This window comes from Pollicipes pollicipes, unplaced genomic scaffold (genome assembly GCF_011947565.3).
Source record: "Pollicipes pollicipes isolate AB1234 unplaced genomic scaffold, Ppol_2.1 Scaffold_3447;HRSCAF=4054_pilon_pilon_pilon, whole genome shotgun sequence".
Lineage (NCBI taxonomy): Eukaryota > Metazoa > Arthropoda > Thecostraca > Pollicipedomorpha > Pollicipedidae > Pollicipes > Pollicipes pollicipes.
This window is the reverse complement of record NW_023596297.1, coordinates 1,114,848-1,136,095: the sequence shown is the minus strand read 5'-3', so window position 1 is coordinate 1,136,095 and position 21,248 is coordinate 1,114,848. Positions and strand designations below refer to the sequence as shown.

General features: G+C 48.3%; 1 protein-coding gene across 1 annotated transcript; it reads left to right on the top strand.

The window, feature by feature from the left end:
* The first annotated feature begins 8,987 nt into the window (after nucleotides 1-8,987).
* LOC119091918 (protein FRG1) lies at nucleotides 8,988-12,876 on the top strand. The gene is made up of 6 exons (XM_037214844.1): nucleotides 8,988-9,089; nucleotides 9,331-9,416; nucleotides 9,688-9,813; nucleotides 10,159-10,325; nucleotides 11,382-11,578; nucleotides 12,211-12,876. Exons 1-6 carry the CDS (start codon nucleotides 9,031-9,033, stop codon nucleotides 12,356-12,358), a joined length of 783 nt encoding a protein of 260 aa, XP_037070739.1. The 5' UTR covers nucleotides 8,988-9,030; the 3' UTR covers nucleotides 12,359-12,876.
* Nucleotides 12,877-21,248: the final 8,372 nt, after the last annotated feature.

Genomic DNA, 21,248 nt, shown 5'->3' with positions numbered 1-21,248 from the left:
GACCAAAATCATAAAGGGCTGCTCTGAGCCTTGCATATGAATAAGCGACAAATATTACGCTAGGCAGTATCCTCCTAAAACAAAATGTCGACCCTGGTCATCTTAGGTCAGTGACCCGTTCTGACCTCTGAGAAGTCGATGGAAGATGTAAAATGCGGTTCCTGTTGTCAATAAATTCAGAATGAGCATCACAAACTATCCCATACAGCAAGCCCTAGAGTGATAAATCAGTTGGTTGTGACCTTGGGCTGACCTTCATACCTGACCTTAGGTTAGCGTAACTTGCTCATTCAATATTTGTGGTGCCTAAGAAAGCATTTCAGAGATGTACGGCCTCGTCAAACACTCCGTTATTGTATCAGATTAGACGATTCCCTAGAAGTTGCCTTCGCTGAAATCATGGCCTGATTTTGACCTGCCGTAGGTCAGCAACCTTACATGGTACGTCTAAATTTTTTATGTCAACGATCCGCTACTCAATTGTCTACAGCTATGCAAAATTCGGCGCGGCTACGCCGTGCCGTTCGGGAACAATTCTGGAAAAACCTTACGGCGAAATGACATGACAGGCATCACTTGCACATGTAAACGATTTTAAGATAGCACACATCACACATAGAGACACATATCACGTCCGCATAAAGGCCATGATGAGCCCTGTATGTTAAGATTTGGTCGCTGGCTTTATATGAAAAAAATTCACTTATATTCCTGTCTGCGTGGTCCCGTGCTCGGTAGATGACCTTGAGCTCTAAAAGGGGCATAGGGTCTATACACCACTCGACTGCAGCCTGAGCGTGTTCTGCCAAAGGATAATCACCGAAAGGGGTGTTCCCTGTTTTGTTTTTAGCGTCTCACAGGTGCCCATTATATCTCAAACGAATAGAGCGCATGGACTCCCCGACAGACCCTCCCATGTTTTTCACACAGTTTACACCTGAGTTCGTAAACCACGTTGTTTTGCGTGCAGACCCCTTAAAACGCAGAACTGCATAAATGGCATCTGTTACCACCCGGGCACTAAGGCTTGGAGAAGATTCCACCAGGCTTCTTGTCGTTTTTCCAAGCTATGCGTACCCGCAGTTTTGTTTTTTTGACAATGTGGTTGATTTTCCAAAGCAAATGCTAATCTATGTAAGGTAGCGTCAAGAATCCGTCTTCCGACAGGGTGTGTTTGCGCCTCCTACCACCCATTCCCCCGCGCTCTAGACTTTTTTACTTCTTCCAACATTCTACCTTAAAGTTGTGGAGAATATCTGCCACCCAACAGCAAAGCCCATAGTTTGTTTATGCTCTTTCTTTTATTTTCGCTACTTGATGAATTGTTTGGAGCCCTATGGAACGTGTTACGAATTATGTTGTGCTTAGTAGAGGTTGGATGCGCAGATTCGCAGTGCAGAATGATACTAGAGTTGGTGGGAACGTTGTGCGGTTGTTCCTCCTTTCCACCGTCACTAGCGTATCCAAATAGGGGACCCGCTTTCCACCCCCTGTATGCTCCATCGCTTAGATTTCCAGATATCGGTAAGAACTTTCCGGAACCTTTCAGTAATGAAGTAGAAGTCAGCCTACAGAAATAGTAGGATGACGTACCGCGCGGGTTTAAAAACCATGAAATAGGCAAACTTAATGTCACCGTAGATCAGCGGAGGTTTATCAGGGATCTTATCAAAAATGATGATATCATATTTAAACAGATCGTTAAGTGTAACGGTTTTGTAGGCTTAGACAGGCTAACTCATGTAAACAAGGCTAAGGCTATACTTAACAACAGCGACAGCTATGAAAAACCGAATGGGAGCCCAGTCCCTCAGGTAGAGGCTAAAAACAAAAAGAACACTAAAGAGCACAGTTAGCGGAAACCTTTCGGACAAAATCATCAAAGATTTGGCACCAAGACACTGCAGAACGCCTGTATTCTATGTGCCGCCTAAATATCACAATCCTGCAGTGCCTCTGAGGCCTGTCATATCTGCGTGCGGTGGCCATACAGAATAAAAAATTTCGTGTCTTTTAGAGAAAATATTCAACCAACTCTTGAGGTTTGCTCCCACTCATCTGTGTTACCCCGGATACTTTACAAAAAAAAGTTTCTAATCATTTACAGGCAGAAGGGTCACCAGAAGGCAACATTTTCTTCAGTGTAGATGCTGTCAATTTATATGGCAATAAACCAGTCAACGAGGCTATCGCTGCCGTGAAAGCTACGGTAGACAAACATTTTCGTGAAATTGATGGTTTCGGTCTAGCAAAAGAGGATAACTGATGCCTGTCGCGTGATATACGATACCTGTTCAATTGAAATCGTTTGCATGCATAATTCGTGCGCGATGTACGATGCCTGTTTACTTCAGCCCGCTTGCATGCTCAAATGAAGCGTGATGTGTGTTGCCCATTTGCTTAAATTCGTTTGCATATACACGCATGTCCGGGCATTCTAATACCTAGATAGGCACCGTATCATGGTAATGGCTGGCAATCGCTCGTTGTTTAACCCCTGAATATTGGCGTTATCTAAAAACTGTGGCTTGCTCTTTCAGAAAAAAAAATCGAGTAGTATCATCGGCAGGCAATTTTGAATTCACTTCTGCTATTGTTTCGAGAAAGGCATGTTGCCGAAATATCAGCCTAACTATATTTCTATTCTCCTGTTTTTTCCGAGCAATATGGCTAGGGAATATGGAATATGACATGACATGACATGACGAGGAATATGACATAGATACTGTCTTATCTATGAAAGTTCACTCATTTAAAGGTTTTTTCCGAATGCAGATGGCTCATAAGCTGGCCACGCTTTTGGGTGCAAATATTCCACCGGTTTGTTTTCATTTTCCGATAAGGCGTGACCATATAACGCAACTTACTACAGCCTGTACTATGGAACGTCATCCACATCAGTTGACGCTATCGAAAAGTGGCAGCATCGAGCTTCGTGGGAAAAGAGGTAGTCTGGACGCAAAGCTTGTATGACGTCATGTATGCCATATTTGATGACATCAGTGAAGCGGAAACTGCCCATTTAGTCAGCTGACTGCTGTACCGCCCATTAGGTCAAATGGTGGGTATGTTTTTGGTGGCGTGCGGTGGCGGTTCCCGGTTGGGTTCTTAATAAATGGTCCACAGTTTGGCATGCAAGCACTATTCTGGATGGGAGATTAAAGATAGGAATAATTCAGCATAATCACAATCTGATTTTTTTCGATAGGGATATACATAACCCGGAATCATATGCCATACGGTGTTTGTAGCGCATTGCGTATGACAGTTGCTGGGCGTTTCACAGTCTTGGGTGGCCACGGCAACGGCTTATCTGAGAAATTTCCTATTGATTTCTTCCTTAATGTTTGCTACAGCAACAGACAACAACAACAACAACAACAACAGCAACGGATACAGTAAACTACAATCCCTTGTAACGGTTGGTTGCCTGGTACACCGTTCAGTGGACAAGAAAACTTCACTATTTAGTGAAGATATTCCTCAGTAAGTTATTGTTTGATTGCGCCAGGCAACGTTTGTATGACAGCACTCACTTGTAGTTATTTTGTCTCCCGATATATGGCAGACGTGGGAGACATATTGTATGGGGGTTTGACTTGAAATAGCCATCTTGCATATCTTTGGTGCAGTTCAAATCCCTGCTATTCATAAAGGGAGTGTTCCACAGCCGTATGCGGTTGTCAACTAAAATATCCATACCGACGACGTTTGGATACAGCTCACGACCATGTCCCTTTTAAAGGTATAGCATAGCAGGGGATGGAAGTGTTCGCTGAGCCAAATATAGTTATGTGCTCATGTTTTGACTCTCTCTCTACTGTGACGTTCTTGCATGTATATGTACATATATATATATATATATATATATATATATATATATATATATATATATATATATGCGGGCTTGAAATGTTTGTTTGTATTCACATACTCGGGTATAATGCATTTCCTAAGCTATTCAATAACAAGTCTTGCTTCCGTAACCAGAATGAATAACTTTTTGCATCTGTTAACAGAAATCGTAAGTTGCATTGAAATCCTGCATGGCTTGCACAACGTTCGTTGGGAGCCAATTGACGACCGTCATATCTGAGAGACGTGTTAACGAGCGCTAGATGTAAACGGCTGGAAAATCATATTTTTCTTGACCTTGAACGCTGCATGGGAAGTGTATTATGGCGTCGTGAATCCAAAAAGTCGCATGACCGTGAGTTCCATCAAAGCATCTTTAATATGACTATTTCAGTTAAACATTTCGTACAAATGTGGAACGCTCCCTTTAAGAAAAGCAGGGATTTGAACTGTTCCAAAGATCCTCAAGATGGCTACTTCAAGTAAAAACCCCATACAAATGTGGAACACTCCCTTTAAACGTGCGTGTTTTCACTGTTTGGATAAAGCCACTGATGCTGCACTTAAGGTTAGGGTGTCCTCCAACAAAGGCAACGTGGGAGAAATGCTGAGATACTCCAATACGCACACTCTCCGTACCACTTCAAAATCGACGGCGACATACTCCTAAATGTTATGCACAACTCCTCCAGTGCTGACGGTGCGGCCGTATTCACGAAACCAAGTAGTAGTAGACAGAAAGTCAGAAAGTGGGATGGTCATGAAGTCAAAGTCCAGAACATTCATAATTTAGATACGCTCAAAAGGTACTGTTAAACAGGCCTATCGCCATTTTAGACAATGCACAAATAATGTAATGAAAATTGTATAACCTGTTGTACTTGGGTCAAGCGGTTATACAAATAAACATGGCATGCAGCCAGTTTTCGTAAATTTGACCAGCGCATGCGTTGTTTTTTCTGTTGTGAAATACAGTGTAAAATGGAAACCGCAAGAACAGATGAGTCCATTCCCAGGTAGTCCCGGTTACAGCGACGTCCGACCACCCAATACAAGTGTGAGGAGCTGTCGATTTAGAGATAGTTGGAAACATATGGCTGCTACGTGGCGAAGGCAACATGAAGCACGCATTCGTACGTTTTGTGTGCTCCGGAGAAGCTGTAAAAATCGGTGACGTGCTCAGATAAATATCTTCATTTTTTCCTTTGTTGGTTTCTTAGTCATCACAAGCTTCACAACAGGAAACACGGTTTGTTAACGCACTGATGACTTCATTTTTTTAAAGCAATGAGTACGCTCGTAATAAATGCTGCTTATCATCAGTGACTGAAATAGCTATGGTCTGTGTTGCATTGTCCATAACGACGTTTAGGGGACAACCCTGACTGGCTAAAAAAAAGGGCGATAGTTTGGGGTGAACTTTCGTCTTCTATAAAGCAAACATGGGCTTTTGCGTCAACTCTCCCGCAACTGAGTGTGACACCCGTTATTCATCTGCTGCAGAGCGCAGGGACCACACGTCAGCTGGGGTGGGGGATGGGGTGTGTGGAGGGGGGGGGGGGTATATCTGGCATAAAACGACAGGCGCACCACCGCAGCTACCACACTTCGAACGCCTGGCAGCCAGCGCTATCTACTGGACGCCATGAAGGTAAAGCAATTGCTACACTTTAGCAATCTACCTTACTTTGTTTGGCTTACTTTCTTACTTCCTTTACTTACTTTGCTTTACTTTGCTGTATTGGCTGTACTTGCTTTCTCAAACCCCTGTATCCCAGTGTTGAAAATCTGCTTACCCAGTGCGCCCATGCCAAGGCCGAAACTTCACATTATACCCGAACAACTACAAATTTAACAAATAGGTTCAATGTGAGGAGAGAGCAACTCCCCCGCTGGTTTTTTCAGAATTTCATTTCAAAACTTTCTATTGCTGCGTGATGTCCCATGAAATGGTAGACATACCTCTCGTTGCGCACAGTTTAAACATTCACAGTCTAAAAGTGGAGACATAACATGTGAATACATTGGAATCATCAGTGTCATGATATCCATATTTCTTTAAATGATGTTACTGTGAAGCTCGGCGTGCTGCATGCCACTGGCTTCCTTTTCAACAAACAAAATGTTGTGTTATCAGCCAACCCCTGTTTACCCCTTCTTATTATCCTGTTTAGGGCTTAAATGTACTGGCGGTTTGCCTCCCCGGCAATGTCAAAATATTGTTTCACGTTGTAAATAAGATTATTTCCCCCTCTCCACTTGTGCCGCGGTGTGTTCATGGCACTTCAGGTATATCACACAGTCACATCTAGCCTCCGCACTCACAAGATGCTGTCTTGATAGCCTCGTTCTACGTCTTGCAGTTGGCCATCGTCCTCTGCCTGGTGGCCGCCGTTGCTCCCAGCTGCTGTTCCCCGTTTTTCTCCAGCGGACCATCCGGTCTCAGCGGACTGACAGGCGGCTCCGGCTCTGGTGGATACGGCGGCGGATCCGGCGGTGTATTCGCTCTCGTTCGACTGGGAGGCGACGGTGGATTCGACCTGCGGAGACTAAGAGGTGGATACGGCTCCGGCGGGTACGGCTCCGGCTCCGGTGGATACGGCGGCTGATCCGGCGGTGAATTCGCTCTTGTTCGACTGGGTGGCAGAACCGGCGGAGGATTCGGCCGCAGAGGACTTGACGGCGGGTACGGCTACGGCGGGTCTGGCTCCGGTAGATACGGCGGTGGAAGCGGTGGTAGATTCGCCATTGTTGGACTGTGAGGCGGTTACGACGGTGGATTCGGCCCTCACCGACCTGGAGGGGCGTACGGCTACGGCAGACACGGTTATCACTACGGCGGAGACAAGAAACTCTTCTAAAACTATGGCTACGGATATTAACAAGTGAATGATTAGTTTTCCATGCAGAATATCTGCGTACTGCAAAATTTGGTGACGGGTTTCAGTTATTTAGGTAGCAGATATATGGGCATCTGACAACTATTTTGAGCTGTATGCACCAGAATAAATGAGAAGTCATGTGCACCAAAGCCGCGCATTTCAACACCGACAGCATAGTGGGGCCGAAACGAGAGAAAGCAAAGAGAAAGGGCAGGACAATAGGAAAGATAACACAAAACAGAGCAAACGAAATGACTGGAAAACGAGATAAGCAGAATACCGCACGGAGACTGACACCGAACCGGGCTGAGTTTGAACCGGACAACTTAAAGTATGACGACCTGATGGTGTCGTATATGTCATCAGTGCATCTATGGATAGTAGAAATTGGTCGACATCAATCGCAGCGGGCACATAGGCTTCCACTGGAACGAGCGAGCGAAAATCTGACCTTGTTAGCGACGCGCCACTCCCGCCAGCGTTACGTGCGTGGCCGACACTGCCCGACAGCCGCTTCCAATTGGTGTCTGTCGCTTCTGCTGCGTCTAATAGGTCTTGTCCTCGTCGGCAATCTGTCCTTCAGGCGACAGTTGTGACGTCCGAACAATAGATCGATCGTCCCTAACGGGCATGACGCATCGAGCTTTTTCGAGAGCAACGAGTAGTTTTAACATTTGACTCTTGAAAGAACCCTGTTCGTTAGCTTTGCCGCGTCATTTTATTTCACCATTCTTCATCCGCGATTAAAAATGCTGGTTAGAAACGGTCAGGGAATACCGGAACACAGGCAACGACACAGAAGCGCAGGCGCGGAGGCAAAGGGATTGATAGTTCAGGGCTTTTTCCCCCAACTTCAAGAAAATTTTACAACTGTCCCTACGAGTGGGGACTGGAAAGAAATCATCTAAATGCATAACTCCCCACTTACAACCAATGTATGTAGTGAAACTGAGGCATACAAGACGGCGCGTTCGCAGGTTCCATTGTCAGCTCGGCACCACGTATGACCAAGTACGTAGCCTGCAGTTGCATCGGCTCGTTTGCTCGAGCCGTTGATCTCTAAGTTTATGTGATATCGTTACTCGTCCTCCCAGTACGCCCATGCCAAGGCCGGAACTTGACATCATGTCCGAACAACTACAAATTTAACGAATGGGTTCAATGTGTGAAGAGAACAACCCCCCCCCCCCCCCCCCCACTGGTTTTTAGAATTTCATGTCATAACTTTCTATTGCTGCGCACCGTCCCGTGGCTGGCGGGCATTTCTTATATTGGACCGTCAACCAATGTGCCAATGGCTTTTGCAATATTGCTGTTGCTACGTACCGTCCCGTAGACTGGTAGACACTTTTCATGTTGCACGGCATTCTAAGATTAAATACATAAAATATTAACGCGTTCGAGTCATCGGCGTCATCATATTGATATTGCTTTAAGTGATGCTACCGTCAAGCTCGGCGTGCTGCACGTCACTGGACTGAGCTTGTAATACACAAAATATTGTGTTATTAGCCAAACCCCGTTCACCCATTCTGATTATCCCGTTCAGGGTTTGAATGCACCAGCAGTTTGCCTCCCCGGCAAGCTAAGACAAATGACCACCTTCGGTTGATTCCATTCCTCTAAATGGGTGCTCGCCGTCAAAGCGCAGCGCGCCCGACCAGGTCTGTTACAACGCCTCAGGCAGGGTACACCCAGTCTGTGACGGGCTTATAGGGGATAATTACAGGGATGCTTCCTTTTTGTTGGCCACAGATGGCAGAGATGGCAGGATTTCTCCTAGTTTGGAGAGCGAGTGGGGAAACAGTCATTTTTGGTCATTTCCACCCAACGCCATGGAGCCAATGTTGAATTTTTAGAGACTCGGTGTCTTAGCCTCTCCTGGCTCCTCCAGTTACCGCGGATCACATCAGGCCAAAAATGAACAAGCTAGCTTGTCGCCCTATCTCTGGCAGGCTTTTAGGGAAAGCCTAATGGTTGGAAAGGTCTAGGAACGGTTCGACTTCTGCTATTGTTTGATAAAGGCAGTTTGCCGAAATATCAATCCATTCAAAGCTCCATTCTGTTGCCGAGTAATAAGGCTATTACTTTTGTCTTGTCTAGGTTCAATTTGCGATATTTTTCAGGCCGATATTTGGTGCGCAAGTGCTGGTTTTCGTGTTTCAACACATTTACCTTAAGTGCCGATTATGACAAAACATACGCAGCTGTTACGAATCTTGGCAGTAGGCTGAAGCTTTGCAGTGTCAAGTTATCACGATGTGTTGGTAGTGTGGTCAGCCCAGCCTGAAGTATGTCTGAGTATTCCAAGGTGAAAGTGGGAAAGCTGAAACTGAAAGGAGAAAAAGAGAAGTAAGATTTGGATTATTTTTTGTGCGTGTACTGGATGGAAAGTGTGGTTGACAAGTTTTGTTTTTTTACTGGGTGTTGTTAAGCTTGGATTGTGCTTTGCGTATTTCCCAAGCATCAATATTTATGAAATAGAATGCCTTCATGGGATTTTCAACTCACCGTCCTTTATGGTTTGGTGCTTTCAGTCAGATCATGTTATGCGGTGGAATCGTATGATTGTAAACTGGTATTTTATCTTCAGGAAACACAAGAAGAAGTCCAGCAAAAGGAAGCATGAAGATCATGAATTGGATGCTGCTGTTGCTAAGACTGATTCAGCCATGCATGGTATATTGATAAGAAGATATACATTTTATTGGGAGTGACATTTGAAGCACGGTTTATACAACTGCTAATTGTTTTGTAAGCTTCATATTTGAAATACATATTTCTGTGAAGTGTGTATTACTGTTTGCCAACATGCCAACATTCATGTCATTCCTGGGCATTATCATTCTAAGATTACATAAAGAGGTGTATAGACACTCCTTAAGTGATATAGATTGGGCCACTTTAGTATAGGCATGGTACTGTGTCTCATGTTTTTTATGCACCTCAGGTGACTGGTGGACCACGAGTAAAGTTTCGGAGATCCGTGGCAGCATTGCTATAGAGCTTGGAGACAGGACATATATCAAGGCTCTAGACAATGGTCTCTTCACAGTGGGAGCACCACATGCAGAAGGTTTGCATTGGTGTTCTCTTTTCCACTGTATGTTGTTTGCTTAGGGTGGGTTTTGATGTACCATGAGTTTTCCCAGACTTAGTCAAACTGAACAGTAAAGCATGTGAAAAACATGTGTTAAATTGAGCATTGCTCCTTTTTCAGGGTGGATTAACATTGCACTGCGGGCTGGAAACCCTACTTATCACATGACATTTGTGAAAGAAGGTCACTTCTTTTGTTATCACTCATGCCACCATACATGGTTTTGGTGGTTGCAATTAAGCCCATTTCAAATCTGTTTGCTAGCCATAGATTGCATTCCTCCCACATGTGTTCCTGTATGACCTGTGTGCACCACTTCAGGCGAGGGCCCTGACCCTGAGGAGGTGCTTATGGCTGTGCCGGTGGGCGACACGCGTGTGGCGTTCAAGTCGGGCTACGGCAAGTACGTGGGCGTGGATGCTAAGGACCGGATGGTGGGTCGCGCCGACGCCATCGGCCCCATGGAGCAGTGGGAGCCGGTCTTCCAGGTGAGTGGTCAGGATGTGCTCGAGGAGGTGGTCCGTGAGTGGCGACGGTGCCGCGGTGGGCGACGGCGATTGCCGCGATGACTGCTGGATGGCGTGCTCTAGGTGACCAAACTGGGATTAGTGTTTTTGAAAGTGGGGCCTGGTCCATCTGAAGAATTTTCTGAATAGATGTGTTGCATTTACTGGTGTTGCGCATGTTGCACATTAAAAAGTCCGTGGTCTGAGAGGATTTTAGACGAAAACATGAACATGATTATGCTCGCACCTGTCAAGTTAGACTCGAATTATCAACACCACAGCAGCTTGTGATGCTCACAAAGAACTTAAAATGGTAGTATGTGGAGGCAATGGTTAGGTCGTATTTTTCCTGTATAAAGCTGTGTCAACACTCAAGATTATCACCTGTTACATATTGTTACTTTTGCTTTTGTTAATGACGATCAGTGCTTGAATTTTTCACTGCACTTGTATCTGCAGTATACTGATGTGTTCATATGATACTGGCAACAGTAGAGCATCAAGTGGTGAACCCTGAAATGATGGGCTGGTGTCAGTCATCAGTTATGTCAGCAAACCCACTACCAAATCGTTACTGTTAAGCAGCCACGCTTCTGCTGTGACACCTGTCGCCAAGTGTGGTGTGTGGCTGGTGTGGCGGAGTGGTGACAGGTGTCGCTGGTGATCGAGTGCGCGGGTGGCGCCACCTGTGCACGGCGGTCCGTCGGCCGGCCCGCGCGGGTGACAAGCCTGCCTGCTCAGGGCGCCGAGCCCCGTCTTGCCGCTGATGTGGCTGGGCCGTCCAGACGGAGCGTCTCAGCCACGCAGGGCGTCTCCGAGCGATCGTCGAGCTCGGGCCGGGGCGGCGTAGCGCTTGTGACGTCAGCGTGGCCCGGACGGCCCTGGGGGCGGTGTGGGCGCTGGTGACGTCAGCGGGCCGTACGCCCTGGGGCGGTGGTGTCGCGTGACGTCCAGGTGCCCTTGGCGGTGTGGCGCTGTGACGTCATCGTGCGTGCCGGACGCTCTGTGCGTCTGACGGTATCGCCGTGCGGCCGCCAGGACGGCAAGACCGCGCTGCAGGGCGGCAACAGCCGCTTCGTCTCGGCCGACAACGAGGACTCGGTGCTCGTGCGCGCTAGGACGGCCGGACAGCCGGAAATGGTCAACATCCGGTCACACTCGGAGCGCGCGCAGGCGAGCGGCACCACGGCGCAGGAGGACGAAGGCAATCTCAACAAGGTGGAGATCAACTACGTGTGAGTACCGGCCGCGCCCACCTAATTTGTGGGCTACTGGGTGAATTGAAAGCCGTCTTCGGTCAAACAACTCTGAGAGAGGAGTCCTGTCAGTGATGCTAATTGTCAGATCTTGTAATGAATTCGTCATCGCGTCATTTCCGTACATACTGTTAAGGAATCGAATTTAATCAGCCTTTGACGTGCATAAAAAAAATACAAAAATGCGCCCACAAATGCCAAGTGTCAAGAAATCCAGTGGTCAGCAGCCGAGCTTTTGAAACGCGACTGACTGCGTCTTGTGACGTCGTGCAAGCTACAGCGCCCAACGTGTAAGGAAGCATTTTGACTAGCCGCCGTGGTGCGCACGACTGTTCTTGCGATCGGGTTTAGCGTTCGTTGTTCCTATGTGGATAGCGCACAGCTGATACTGACTGGCGGAGTGGAAATTGCTGCTGGCATATTTAGACAAGCCGTATCGCCACTAGCGGATTTGATCCTTCTCCCTACGGCTTTGCAGAGCTTTGTTCAAGTTCACAACGGGAGTCCGCTGATCCATTCGTAGTGACAGCGGCACTATCTGAGGATCATAAAGGAGTCCCCGCGCACGTCTTTTGTGTCACCGCTGACGCCCGCGTTGCGCTGGGCTGCAGGAAGCAGTTCCAAAAGTTCCAGGACAAGCGGCTGCGGCTACATGAGGGCGGCGCGGAGGAGCTGCGCGTGGCGCGGGACCAGGGCCGCCTACACGAGTCGCTGCTGGACCGGCGCGCCAAGATGAAGGCCGACCGTTACTGCAAGTGATGCCGCCGCGCCTGCCTCAGCAACTGCCGGCAATAGACCGCGTCTGTGTGAACAGCCTGTCGGCCTCGGGAACCGTGCCTCCGGCCGGCGGTTTACATCTCCGATGGACTACAGCGTCCTGGACGGCATGGCGTCAGTGTCGGTTGACGTTCGGGACGTGGCGGCCGGGCGGTTGTCGGTTGACGTTCGGGACGTGGCGTCCGAATGGTCGTCGGTTGACGTTCGGGACGTGGCGTCCGAATGGTCGTCGGTTGACGCTCGGGACGTGGCGTCCGGACGGTCGTCGGTTGACGCTCGGGACGTGGCGTCCGAACGGTCGTCGGTTGACGTTTGGGACGTAGCGTCTGGACCGTCGTCGGTTGACCTTCGGGACGTGGCGTCCGGACGGTCGTCGATTGACGTTCGGGACGTGGCGGCCGGGCGGTTGTCGGTTGACGTTGGGGATGTGGCGTCCGAACGGTCGTCGGTTGACGCTCGGGACGCGGTGTCGGCCAGCGGGCGGTCGTCGCTGGTGGACGGACGGCCGCGCCGCTGGCGCCGTCGGGCTGAGACTGATCACTGCCAGACAGTCAGTCAGCCACCGACGACTGTCTGCCGGCACGAACTGGCACGGCCTCAGTGTGGGGCGGAAGTGTAGAGCGGCTGGACCTGTCCAGCTTTTGCCCGCTGGCTGTGTCGGGCAAACCGTCACCAGTGTCGGGCCTGAGGCGTGCGTTGTGGTGGGATGAGCGGCGATGTCGGAATAGCTTTGTCGAACGGCCAGCTGTCAACGCCAGGTCACTTGTCATCGCCATTGTACTGAGTCGTTGGAGCGTCTCATTCGTGAACATTTTTTGTAGCTGATTGGAAATGAGCAGCGATCATTGTCTTCGATCGTTGGATTCGTGCGATGCGTTGTTTTAATAAACGTCGACCCGTTGCGCCACGCCCTGATGTAACAAGGTCATTACACGATAAACTGTACGTGAACGAAGTGAAGCCGCTGATGGCCGAGCTATGCTATGCTCCTCAGCACCTGGTGCTTGGACCTAGTCCTAAGTTGGTCGGCTAAAGCAGTAACCGCTTATCACAGCACAGTGCGATGTCTGTCGCCGTGTGGCTGTTGCGAGCTTTGCCATTTTCCCACATCTGCGCAGGCTACCCGGAAAGTTGCCCTCCCGCTTTTGGGAAGCAGGGCGATGATGGCGGCGCCATTTCCGCCGACGCCTTGCAGATGTGGCGGCCGCTTTTCAACTGGGGGAGTGCGCCATGTAAGGCCGCCATTGTGACGTAACTTTACCCTAAATGGCCGATTGGGGAGCACGGTAAGAGGCCTTAACTTCGTTTGTGCCGCAAATAAGCGCCGCCGGGCGATGTGCCACGTGACCTGGAGGCTGTTCTGCCTCGGGCTTGGCGCAAACTGATGCTGCAAAGTGCTGCTCGCGACGCCGATGTGTGCTGCAGAGGGTTTTTGATTTTCTGCTGCGTTCGGCCAGGACGGCTCGCAGTCGTGACGTAGGAGGAACACATGGGCGCCTCGTGTTCTGTGCTGCGGAACTGGCCGCGACTGATCGGACCGTGGCTCTGGCGGCCGATGGCTGGTCACCGCTTCCCCTCCCCTCCCCCCCTTCTGACTCTGACGTGTTGACGACATTTCGTAAATCGTTGCTGCAGAACACTGAAACACTTCCATCGGGGGAAGCTCTGGTGCGCCGAAGAGCCAGGGCTGTTGAACCACGTGCAGCTGCGATGCATGATCGTCAAAGAATAGCATACTCTGACATGATCTCGTAGCTGGACCATTCAAACGGCACTTGATCTATCTCAATATCAATGCAGCCGTGAGACGAAACTGATTTGCCGTGTTCTGCCACACGTGTACGTATTACGTTATGTAACACCCAGGAAGAATTCGCCCAATTTCCGAAAAGATTTGTGAGGTCTCAATGCTGTGAGATGTGTGTATTGGTTAGTATGAGTGGTTTTATTTGCATGCGTTGAATATCAACTCCGTACATCGATACCTCTAGCCGTCACTGCAATGCATGGGCTAACCATTGCATTGGCCCTCGTGCCTTTACTTCGGTTACATCTGTGGCAACTGAAGGAAATCCAAGAGGGTGTTATTTTCCGCTCCTTTGTGTGTCCTGCTGATCCTGTCCTATAGAAAATAGCTAAATGTTAAAACATTGTTACTTTCAGATGTATTATTCAGCATAACGTAAATGCGTGACGATGCACCAAATAAGATACCACTATTGGAGTAAGGACTTCACTATGCTTGTAGGTATGTGCAGTTTCTCGTTTTGACTCAAACGTGACCTGACCTGACCTGGCCTGAATTGTTCCCTGATTGGGCCGTGTGACATGACAGGTTTTTAAATATTGTCTGAGTCGTGACGCAGAATCGATTGCGTGCATCAAGGCATGACCCGCAACGAGCGCAACTGCGGTAATGTAGCGTTATGGAGGGATGCGCTGCAACATCGGTCCCCAGTTTGCGTGCATGCCCGGAGACGAAACGTCATTGTTCATGCGGCATACAAAGATGAAATCGCATTTTTGGACTGGTCGCGCACGCGCAAATTAAATGCTGAGTACGTACACATTGCACTTCCGTGCATATTTTCACTTTGAAGCTCTGGTGGCTTTCGGAGGTCAAACTTTTATGTCGCCGAGCTAAATTTGGGTATCGAACTCCTCTCAAATTCGACAAAGTTCCGCTGATTTCGTCGAATAGCCAGACGGACTACAGTCGCTGTCACTGCAAATGCTGAGTGCGTGATCAGATATTACGTTGACGTACTAGATTTGTGGTGCGTAGTACGTTATGTAACGCTTAAAAGTAGTTCGTCCAATATCCGACAAGACTGGTGACTTCGATCGAATGATTGCTTTATCCGTCGGTCCTAATAAAAGCTAATGCTGAACCGCTCAAATGTGCTGTGCTCGGGCCCTCCATTACACCAATGATCCATCTTACAGGCTGGGATCACTTCGTCTAATGGGAGGCCCCGCCTTTGAATCCCGGCTTGTTTTGCTTGGGGAATTGCTAGCTGCTACCGCAAGTCGGGTACGGCAGATGTTTTATAAAAGTCATCACAGCCCAGTAAATCGCACAGGCGAAGGCAAACATTCGATTTCTTAGTAGGTACAGCGAGATGCTAAGGTGCCTTTGTATTGGCCGTGTACACACATCTAAATCATTGACAGATAATTGTTATTCTGGGGAGAATACATTTGCAGTTTTTTTCGCTTGTTACGAGTGTCAGATAGCAAACTAATCCTTCCTGAACGATGGAAATTAGTCTCCTTCAGTGGCCCGGCCAGGCTCGGCCATTCACGCTGTCTTGTAGCCAATAGCTTCGGAGAAATTAACCACAGCTTCATAAAGTTTTCAGCAGCGAAAAGAGCAAGTTTCTTTTTTTTTAAATTGTACAATAGAAAAAACGTTTAGGCGTTGACTTTGCTGTTCGACGAGGCGTGGTGTTCCGACAGCAAGACAATCGAAACAAAATCTGATTGACCCCATTTCACGAACATGGGAAGCGTAACGTTTCCCATGTTCCCATGGGAAACGTAACGCAACAAGGAAACGAAACGTAACGCGATATGTCATGTTTCTTTAACGCAACTTGAAATCGTACGTTTTCGAAGTGCGAAAAATCTGAATGCTACGGTTCCAACGAAGGGCTCAGTTCCCGAAGACTCGCAGCGTCTTCGGGATCAGCGATCACGGGATCAGCTGGCGAACTGGAAAGAGAAAGACACTGGTGTTGGTTACATTAGCGGTCGCTGTACGCGCCGTTGGTCGGCCACTGTGTGTATGTATTGAATAACCGAGGTTGTACGGAAGAACCCGAAAAAGCTCGTGAAATTCGGACCCGTCTCGGTGACCGGGAGTCGGTTCGTAGCAAACAAGATTGTTATTATCTTGTCGAGGAAACGGAAATGTAAACAAATGAAGTAGTTGGCTTTTGAGAGCCCAGGGACATAGCTTTTAGCACTACATAGGACCACCTCTCCCTGGCAGGCTGAGCTGTATTGGTGTTTTAAGAATGCTGGCGTAACTTTGCAAACATTTTGGCTTGAAACTTGGCTTGCCTAGAACGAAGTCGCGACATTGATCAGAGCGTCTTGACTTGGGTGTGTACAGGTCATCACGCGCTTGAGCGCCAGCCATGTCTCCAGTCTCGGGTGTGTTTTGGGACTGGTGCCAGATTTCGACGACCAGTGCGTGAGGACCTGACACCAATTGCACGAAGCAGACGAATGTACCGGTTACACATCACTAAGTGATGTAAGCATTATCCTACGTCGATGATTAAACCGCAGAACGACCAATCGGACCTTTTTCGAAGCCGCTCTTGAATATACCACTGTGGCCTACACTGAAAAGCTTGGGACATGACGTTTGCATAAACAATTAGTCCATTAAGATGTTAGCAGCGTTCACTCAAAATACCATCATTTCTGCAACATTTTGGTTGCAAACCCTCTGGAAAACGCAAATAATTTCATATTCCCTAACCTCACTGGCTATAATTGTCGCGCCCTGTCAGCTCTTAGACCAGCCAATTTTCAAGCCACAGTGCCTGTAAATTTATGCAAACATTCTAAGAACGCCAATACAGCTCAACCTTCCAAGCGCGTTAAGGAGAGGTAACATTATGTGGTGCAAAAACCTTATGCCTGGGCTTCCAAAAACATTAAGAATGTTTCATTCGTTTACAGATCGCTTTCTTCAACATGATAGTAATAATCTTGCTTGTTATGACCTCGCCCGCCCTACGCCTGAAAAGCCGTCTCACTGGGAGAAACCAATGCAAAAATACTGAGAGCGGTGTTTACAGCTCCTGTGGTTAATTAGAAACTGGGCTGGCATCCGAGCGTCTCTTGCTTAAGCCAAATGATGACTCGTTCTGCTTAAGTGTGGACCACCAATTGGAGCGTCGAGCGAGCTTCAGCTAGACGAGGCCTAACCATCGCAAAGCTGTGCTGTGTTCGAAGGTATTTGCGTACAATGGATACTATTGGATATCGATAGATGTGACCTGTGATGTGTCATATCAGGCTGGATGCGTGAATGTTATTGTTTCAGTATCGGCCCGGTCATATCAAGAAATAAGCTATATCAATGGAAGCACACCGACAGAAAGTCTAAAAATTGTAGATTATGCAAATCTTACGCATCTCGCTTAAATCGTGTTCGATTCGAAACGTCAAATTCGACCACAAATCTAAGAGATTGGCGTAGCTTGACCTTTGACCACCTGGGCTTGCTAAAGCAGCCAGAACGACAGCAATTCGTTTCACAGTGATACAATAGCACGCGCTCGGGCGTAAACCAGTTAGACCCCCTCCAAATATTTTTTTTTCCAAAGTGACCTCTCAGCGGCATAAGCCTTTGGAACGGCGCAGCCGCGCCAAACTTTGCATTGCTTTAGGCAATTGAATAGTCAACCATTTGGTACCAAGTTGGATACACGTGTAAGGTCACAGCCCCTTGATAGGTCAAAGCCAGGCCAAGGCGGTCATTGAAGGTAATTCCTAGGGAATCGTTCAATCTGATGCGGCAACGGAGTGTTGGACAAAGTCTTGCGTCTTCGAGGTGATTTATTAGACAATAGGGCATGAACCTCAGACAGAAGTCAAAATCTTATTTTTTACTCGAGGCATTGCTTATAGGGTTGTTTTTGACGTTCATTTCAGATTTTTGTCACAGGGACGTCGAAAGATGTGTATGATAGACTCCATGACCTCAGAGCAGGTCGCAGACCTAGAATGATCTCAACCAATTTTTTTGGAAATATACCAGCTAGCGTAATCCTTGGCGCTTATTGAAATTTAAAAATCAAAGCAAGATCGAGGTTTTTAGTGAACATGGCCTTCTGAAGGTCGAATGAGGTCACTTAACTCAAATGAATATCAGAGACACTTTGCCTCGTAGAGGCATCTGGCTAAAGGTGGCTGCATGAGAAGGTATGCGGGCACTTCGGACACCGATCTGGAGATTGAACGTACTTGGGCTTATTTGACTGAAAGCTAATGACTTAGGAACCCCAACATTTTACATAACTGAGTTGACATACAGACCTGAGTTGCGTGTTTCTGGCTCTCTTACTATTTTAGATCTTAGGGGTTCAATGACCCGCTGCCCCACCCAAGCAGCGTCGCAATCAGCTGGCCACCTTGACGTGCGCAAAGAAAACAGCTTGCGAAACGTTTTTGTAGTGCATTTTCTTTGAAAACAAGCGCTACTGGCAACTTCTGAAAAATTACCAGCATAAGTCGAAGAAAAGGTCACAGGTCTTACGATCTCAAGATGAAATATTTAGAGCTTTGCCACGGACAAAAATGATGTTGCATGAGTTATTTAAAATGTCAGCACTGTGCTCAAAACTATTAAGAAGTCATCCCGGCAAAAGCCTCATGCGGAGACCATGACGCCCACAGAAGGACAATCAATTCACTTAGTTTGATCTTCATGATGAAAGCCCTCGTCTTTGTTATCACCCCACCCGTTCCAAACCGCGAAAGGTGCCATTGATCTGTAGTGGCGTCAACCGGGCATTGATTGCGAACACGTTTCATTGTGTAAGTACCTTTCACAGTCTGCCCATTCAGCCTCGAAAATTACGCGAACAGGGATGGTGCTCTCCAAGCCCAAGATCATCAGCCACACGGACATAATATGTGAGTAACCGTAGCGCCATTCATCGGATGTAAGCCCAGATAGCAGTCAGTCCTTTAACTCGGGCCTTATGAATGGGCGTTTAATGAGGTTGTCTTGGCATGCGTTCTGCTCAGCGCTATGCCATTTGTTAAAATTGTGTGAATGTTTTGTGATATACTGCTTAGTTCTGTCCTTCTATCGTTCTTACGCTCCGGACATGTGCTAAATTAGGCTCACAACAAATTATTCATTCGCACTGAATCACGCATTCGTCTTGCTGGCGAAAGTTGTCTGCTTTGTGATAAGCATGATGCACGGTTTGGCACAATCGGAGAGAAGTCCATTCCATTAGAGACATTGTTTCGCTGTTCGTTTCTGACATTCCTGTAATCTGCAGAGAAATGCCTTCTTAGATAGGCCCAGTGCTAATGGAAAATAACACAGCCACCGGAGTCACGCGAGCTGCGACACAACCACCAGAGTCACGTGGGCTGCAACACAGCCGCCAGAGTCACACGAGCTGCGACACAACCACTAGAGCCAAGCGAGCTGCACACAACCACCAGTCACGTGAGCTGCGACAACAGCCACCAGAGTCACACGGGCTGCGACTTGCCTTCGTGGTTTGACGGTGAACCTCTGATATTCTCTGTTTTCATCGCGTAGCTGCATAATGTGCTTGTTACATTACATTGGTTTGCATGCAATACGATATTTGGAAAACGCGCATGGCTCGTGATCTGCATGCGTGTAACAAGTGGGAGTATATCACGAAAACTCGTCTGCGCAAAATAAATGATATTTACAGAAAACGATTTCACAGGGTATAACCCAGTCGATAGTCAGTTAACGATGCACTGTTCGATGGTCCCGTTCAAGCCTTTTGGATGCTTTGACACAAGGTGGTTGATGACGAGGTATAGACGCTTCCATCAGTTCAACCAGACATCATGCATCGCGAATGACCTTACATGTCGGCGGTTTTTCAAAAAAAATTCATCTTTCGCGCGATCTTGTTATAAAGGCAGGGAAAATCCAAAACGCTTTGATCAAAACAGTCTCATTCTGAGCACAAGTATGTATAAGATTTTCCAAAAGTGCAGTTTGCTCAAACCCATCAAACTTTAATCTGAGTGATGTGCGAAACAACAAATGCTATTTAAACCTCTCAACCTTAAACAAGTACAGAAATGTTGTATTTACAGTTCATCCTGCCAACAGATAAATGAGACGATCTCTGTGTTTATCCACCAGCATACCCACATTACTGTCAACTTTTGGTGTTCAGTTGGTGGGTCTCAGGGGGCATCAGCTGCATTGGCTTTTAGCGCCTGTCAGCTCTTACTGGGTTTCAGTATCTGGATAGGGATGATCGCGCTATTACTACTACACCCTTTATTCCTACGTACCAGTCTTCAAAATAACCGTTCTATACAAAACTTATTTTATAGATGGCTCTGCCACCTCAGTGTTTCCTGACCGCCCTAAAAGCAGCAGTGCCTGGTGACAAGTAAACTAACGCAGCACCGGCGCGGCGCCAGCTGAGCGTCACCATCTCCACGCCCGCCGGAGGACAGCGCCCGTCCTCCCACGGTCGGCGTTGCGTTTGACCGCCACCGACGCCGGGGGCGCGCCTCACTAATTCATCACGCTAATTAGCGCGGGGTACCGACCCGTCGGCCGCTCGATTCGGTGGGTTATTTATCCGTGCTTTCGGCGGTGCCGGCATCCCGGCTTGGCTGGCGGTGCTGCCGCTCGTACAAGATTGATGTCGCCTCGCGCAGCGGCCCGGCGCTGGCGGGGAAGTCGCTCTCCCTGCGCCGCGGCCGGCCGGCGGCCCGCCCCGCGCACCGGCACAGCCGCACGTGGGGGGGGTGTGTGGCCACGTTGACTGACCGCGCCGGTGATGGAGCGGGCGGACCGCCGAGAACGGTACGTGATCGCGTGACGCGCCTCTCGGCGTGGACGGCGGTAGATGGCGGAGTTGCACGCGGTGGAGTCGAGGGAAGACGTGACGATCGCCGTCGGTTGACAGCGGGCGGTCGAACCGACATGGAGTGGCTTCGATGCACACCGAGCCTGCTTCGGCAATAGAGGGTATGGAGGCCCAAGCACTTCGCAAAAAAACTCGAGAGATTTTTACAAGGTACCCTGAAAGGTGACATGCGCGTGGATTTTGAATGGGGCTTGAAGATTGCGAGAGCCTCAAGCATGATGGGTCGCGCTTTGCGATCG